At 30.3% G+C, this 6,021-nt stretch overlaps 1 protein-coding gene across 6 annotated transcripts; it reads left to right on the top strand.

Moving 5' to 3' along the window:
• The first annotated feature begins 2,494 nt into the window (after positions 1–2,494).
• On the top strand, positions 2,495–5,705 carry LOC124925826 (serine/arginine-rich splicing factor SC35-like). Of its 6 annotated transcripts, none has more exons than XR_007098324.1 (11): positions 2,495–2,651; positions 2,714–2,792; positions 2,907–2,986; positions 3,071–3,137; positions 3,796–3,867; positions 4,087–4,233; positions 4,497–4,677; positions 4,761–4,968; positions 5,085–5,261; positions 5,338–5,444; positions 5,535–5,705. XR_007098324.1 is itself a non-coding variant. In XM_047465937.1 (8 exons), the coding sequence occupies exons 1-8, from the start codon at positions 2,576–2,578 to the stop codon at positions 4,764–4,766; spliced, it is 708 nt and encodes a 235-aa protein (XP_047321893.1). In that variant the 5' UTR covers positions 2,495–2,575; the 3' UTR covers positions 4,767–4,992. The 6 variants fall into 6 exon arrangements, 1 of the variants encoding a protein (XP_047321893.1); XR_007098326.1 differs by having other exon boundaries at positions 5,374–5,444; XR_007098322.1 differs by having other exon boundaries at positions 5,338–5,705.
• The last annotated feature ends 316 nt before the right edge of the window (positions 5,706–6,021 follow it).

Here is a 6,021-nt window from a genome sequence, read left to right on the forward strand (position 1 = left end):
GACAAATTGTAAAATAAAAGAAAATTGCATTTGATAAAAATATCTTGATTAAAAAAAAATTCAAATATGTTGACAAATATTTTTTCCATCGTATTTCAAACTTCATCCAAATATTCCTAACTAAGAATATAAAAAATAAAAATAAAAAGTATGTGCTTTATTCAAAATGTAAATATCAAAAATTGATGTGGTTTTATCTTTAGCTTACAAATAAAAATTCGATTGTTTCATAGAATATTAAGTCAGAAATTATTTATTAAAAAAATTCCGATGAAAAATTATGATAAAATTTGCCACCATGTTTTATTGGTATGCATCTTTAGCCAAATTTGTAGCCCATGTCGAGACAATCAAAACGAATCGAATGGTCTAGTATTGCTGGATCTCCCTTTCATAACAATTACATTAGAAAACTTATCAACAAATTGAGTTAAACAATGAGTATTGTCGGATCTCCCTCTTGTGACATATAAGCAAAATCTGAAAATTTTAATCTAACAAATTAACAACCTTAAGATCAGAGCATCTGTAACCGATACTTAGGGATGGTAATGGAGCGGTTCGAGGCGGGGAATGCAATTATCATTCCCGTCCCGTTTTAATTTCGAAGATTTTTTTAATACCATCCCCGTCCCGTTCGGTTTTTTTCGGTTTCGGGGAATCCCGCGGGGCACCGTTAATAATTTTTATTTTAAAAAAATAAATAAATATTATACAATAAAATTATATAAACGGATTTTTTAATATAATATATATTGTAATATATTAAAATTTTATATTATTATAAAGAATTAATTTTAATACTTTTATAAAATATAGTAAATAAATAAATATATTGGTGATTTAATATATTTAATTATGTTTATGGTATTCGGGACAGAATCGGGGTGAAATCGGGGCGGGTCGGAGCGGGGGACACAAATATCATCCCCGCCCCATCCTCGTTCGGTTTCGGGGAAAAACCGTCCCAAACAGGGCAATTCGGTTCGGTTTTCGCGAGGCGGTTTCAAATTGCCATCCTTACCGATACTTAAACTCAAACCCAAACCACATTTTTCCTCTAACCGATACCCAAACGCAAACCCAAAAATGGTTTTTCATCATTTTCCCTCTCTTCAAAACGCATATACGTTTGTACTGTTCATCATCTCAAAACTTATTTTTCTTTCTAATTCAATCCCTAAATTTAATTTAGGTATATTTTATACTTAAACTTATTTATATAATTTATATTTTAATTTATTTATTTATATAATATTTTTTATATCACATAAATTTATAATAATATTCAAAATTGATAATAATGTTAAGAAAAAATTATAATAATGTTAAAAAAAATAATTTTAGTTTGTGTATTATAATTTTTAAATTTGTAATAATTTTTAATAAATAATTTATAATTAAATTTAAAATATTGACGTGATAATAAAATATTTTGATGTAATTTATAATATTGTAAAATATATGAGGTGATATTAAAAAGTTAGGTAAGAAAGAATATTATAAACATATTTTTTTGAATTTGAGAATGATTTTTTCAGTTAAAGATATCTAAAAAAAATACTACAAATATAAGAACAAATACAATAATGGAGTAATGAAAGAATTTAGCTTAGGAAATTTTAGATTAAAAAAATTAACTTTCACGAATTTGGAAAGAATTGAAGGGGAGGACACAAAGAAAACTCTAGAGTTTTAAGGTTTACAAAGTTGTATTTGGGCTACTATAAAATTTCAAATTCAAGATTTCTAGATATTATAAAATTAATTCAAATATTAAATACTTAAAATACTATTTTTTTTTGTGTTAATTTAATTTTTTTTATCTTTAAATATTTAAGTGATTAAATACTTAAAATTTAATTCTAATTTAATTTACCATTTTATTAATCAAAATCAAACTTAATGATGCTTAAATTTAAAAATGTCTTTATTATCGGGTTATGAGTTGAGCTTAATTTGAATATATATGTGAGAGTAAATAGATATTTGAGTTGGATTGTAGGTTGACCCCTCAAAAACTTTAAACGGACAATTGGAATGTGGTTTGCCAAAAGATAATAGACCGGTATCAATTGAAAGTGGTTAAAAAAAAACTGAATCAAATATTTGATTAATTAAAGTGTGAGTTTACGTCGTTAAATATTAAAAAATATGAATCAAATATTTAATTAACTAAAGTGAAAGTATAATAACACGAGATGAGAGGTTCATTTTGAAAAAATATGTAATGATATATGTGAGAATGATAAATTATTTTATCGTGAATAAAATGTGGAGTGAGAGCAGTGGTATATTATTTGTTTTAATATATTATTTGTGATTTATTAAAAAATTTAAATATTAAAAAGTATATTATTATTATTTCTATTTATATTTTTTTACCGTGTGTATCGCAAGCACGCGAAAAACATTCTAGAACTCAAAAAAATAAAATAAAAATAAAGAAAGTAAGAAAGAAAGAAAAATTATCGCTCAAATTTGCGAATATATTTCGTATTGAGTTTGGTTATCAGTTATCGCCTCATTCCTCAACCCTACCATAGATCTCTCTGAGCTTTTCTCGAACCAGAAGATGTCGCACTTCGGGAGATCCGGACCTCCAGATATCAAAGACACCTACTCGCTCCTCGTTCTCAACATCACTTTCCGTAAGCTCTTTATCTTGATTCTTCTTTCTTTCTCTTCTTCTGATTCGTTATTTGATGCACAGGAACCAATGCCGACGATCTGTTTCCTCTATTTGACAAGTACGGCAAGGTTGTCGACGTTTTCATCCCTAGAGATCGAAGGTTTGTCAAAATTTGAGATACTTTTCCTTCAATCGACTATCGATTGTTCGTTTAATGTTCAATACCTTATATAAATTTAAATCGTGAACACTTTGCATTGCACCGCGATGTTAGGACTGGTGAATCGCGAGGATTTGCTTTTGTTCGATATAAGTATGCAGATGAGGCTCAGAAAGCAGTTGAGAGGCTTGATGGTGATGTTTTGATTTCATTATGATCGTGTTTGTGAACATTCATGATATTATGTTTTGATTTATGTAGAACTGGTTGTCTTTCAGGTAGAGTTGTTGATGGAAGAGAAATTATGGTTCAGTTTGCCAAGTATGGACCAAATGCTGAAAAAATGTGAGTTATTCTATGTTTAGTAGTTGCATATGCAGTATTTCATTATGTTTTTCTATACAGAATTGAACTACTCAACTAATTCGTTGAGCATTCTTGTAAACGAGTGCCGAATTTAAGTAAACTGACCTAATTCGTCTAGTTTTCTTGTAAATATTACACAGTGATTGATAAGTTGATAACACAACTATTACTTAATCTTAATAATAAAGTGTATATTTGAATTAAGTTGGGTTGATAACTGTTATTTAAAACCGTTTCATTATTTCGATTGAACTCAATAAGGCAAAAACGTTAGTGTAAAAGACGTTACGAACCCTTAGAATTAATCAGATTACGTCACTATAAGGATAAAGTAGTCTTTAAGTATTTTTCCCGACAACTGGTTTATTCAACATTTATTTTTCAAACACTTAACCTAATTTGGCACTCAAAATCAATTCAACATTAAACCTTAATTTCCGGTTTTATCAATCTTACCTTACTTAAAGATAAGTATCTAAAGTTAGTGTTTAATAATAATCTTTTTTCATGTTCTTAAATGATTGAGATCATGTAGATTTCATCTTGATCATATATGCCCTTAGTATTTAACTTCTATATTTTCCCACTTCTTTCCTGTTTTAGATTCTTGACTAGTTCTAGGTCATTTGATTTTCAGTCAGAAGGGAAGGGTGGTAGAATCTGTTTCAAAGTCACGAAGTAGGTCAAGGAGCCGCAGTCCTCGCCCAAGGTACAAATATTTATTCCTCCTTTATAAGATTATCATATTTTAAGTATCAGATTGAACTTTATTGTTCTGAGTAAATTCAGCCGGTAAAGACACATGTTTTGGAGGTGATGAATCTTAATAGTTTCTTTAAAGTTCTCATTTCGGAAGCTTTTGTACTTTTAACTATGGATTCTTAGTGATCTGTTGGCATTTGATTCTGTTCATCTGAATCTTTTTTAGGTACAGGGATGAATATAGAGATAGGGACTACAGAAGGAGAGGTCGCAGCAGAAGTAGTAGTGGCAGACGTAGAAGCAGAAGTAGTAGTGGCAGGCGTAGAAGCAGATACAATAATGAGAGGCGAAGCAGAAGCCGTTCTCCTGGCAGGTATTTAAGGCCATGTAATGTTTGATGTACGTTTTTATTTAATTTTTAAATGAACCGATATTATTTTGGAAAAAAACTTTGTTTGATGAAAAAGTGAATTATTTGGGTTAAATTACTAAAATATCATTTGTAATGTTCTACAAAATGAAATAAGGGTATTTTGTTTGATGAATTGAATAGTTAGTACTATGTTTCTTTCACATTGAACTATCCATTAATATGACTTTCTTCTAATATATTTTCCTTTCTAAATTTTTCCAAAGTGCCTCCCCTGCTCGTGACAGCCGCAGTCCTAAAAGGAACTCATCCCCCCGGAGGTCTCCTCCTTCTAAGAGTAGAAGTCCTGATGTTCGCAAAGGAAAAGAACGTTCACTTACTCCTAGTGTTTCACCTCGTCGTAGAATTTCTGATTCTAGAAGTCCATCTCCTCGATCGGATTCTGAAGTAAGTAAATCATTTCTTGTGCATGGATTAACAGTCTAAAAAAAATAGAGAAGATTGATTTTTTCTCTTATTTTATTCTGTAGGAGTGAAACAACATCATGACATGGATTTTCCTCTCGTGTTCTCCTCGTATATTTCATTCGAATGCATCAACTGTTCTGGAGTCTTGGGGGGTCAATCTTTGTGAAACTCTTTATGTTATCGTCAGCTTAAATAATGAATGACTTGATGATTGTCTGGAGCAGATTTTGAGGATTGATTGTTCTATGTTGTACTTGATGCAGTTCTATGGTTAGTATTTGCACTTGCTAATCATGCCTTTGAATTGGATGTTTACTATTACTTCTGCTGCATAGTTTTCAGATGTGATATCTTGATTCTCAAGTCTATATGAATTTGTCTACTAGGCCTTGCATAGCATGTAGCTGCAAGGATTATCCTGGCCGAATGGCTGATGATGATGTTGATGTAGCAGCAGATTTTGATGCTGTTTTTAAGTTTGCGGTTGCTTGATGTTTATTGCTGTGTAGATAAAGTGGTTCAGTTTCTATTATTCAGAATTCTCTCGACGATATCATTTTATGGTAAGGGGCCTATTTTTACCGGGCAGGCTAATTTCATCATTTCTTACCTGACTTAGTTTGTTATGTTTGTTGAAAGTAAGCTTTGATGTGTTGAGATTGGTGGTGGTTGCAGCCAAAAACTGCCATATGATGAGATGATTGCTGATTAAATAAGAAAAATTAAATGATGCTAAGCTGAATATGGTGCTCCTTTTCCTTTGTCTTTGTTTATTTTCTTGTTTCCATATCTATTAATGATAAGAGTGAAGCTGATATGAATTGAATATGGTACAGTTAGGTTAGAGTTGAGAAGTGATAGGTGATTTGTTCTTCATTGATGAGTTATTGCGGTTATCTTGCTCATAGCTGTTTGACTGATTGTGGAGGGGAATCAGCTGGGTCTTGTAGCTGTGACCTTATATGGTTTGCTGGTTTTAAGGTATTTATTCGATTCCATTTCATGTATATCATTTATTTCGTATGATTTTGCTTTTTTATGTGCTTTTTGTCATTGCGAAATTGGTTTTACATGTCTTGTTAATTGATCATGACTTTGTTTAGTTGCATGAAATTTTCAAACATCTATTTGGTCTTTTCCTCTCTATGCTTATTTGAATAGTCATTAATAGTTCAACCAGTTATCAATTTCATTGAGATGAACTATTATAGTAATGCATTTATTGAAGGATAAATTAGATAAATTTTACTCTTTAGACATATGTAATTGATTAGAATGCATTTAGTAAAGGATAAAATGAACCCATTTGTAAGTTACATTTTT

This window comes from Impatiens glandulifera, chromosome 2 (genome assembly GCF_907164915.1).
Source record: "Impatiens glandulifera chromosome 2, dImpGla2.1, whole genome shotgun sequence".
NCBI classification, from domain to species: Eukaryota; Viridiplantae; Streptophyta; class Magnoliopsida; order Ericales; family Balsaminaceae; genus Impatiens; species Impatiens glandulifera.

Excerpts from the sequence above, each read along its gene's own strand:
- LOC124925826 (XM_047465937.1), top strand. The coding sequence starts at position 2,576 with ATGTCGCACTTCGGGAGATCCGGACCTCCAGATATCAAAGACACCTAC. Across the intron at positions 3,138-3,795 it reads GGACCAAATGCTGAAAAAAT|TCAGAAGGGAAGGGTGGTAG; the intron begins GTGAGTTATTCT and ends TTTGATTTTCAG. Across the intron at positions 4,234-4,496 it reads AGAAGCCGTTCTCCTGGCAG|TGCCTCCCCTGCTCGTGACA; the intron begins GTATTTAAGGCC and ends ATTTTTCCAAAG.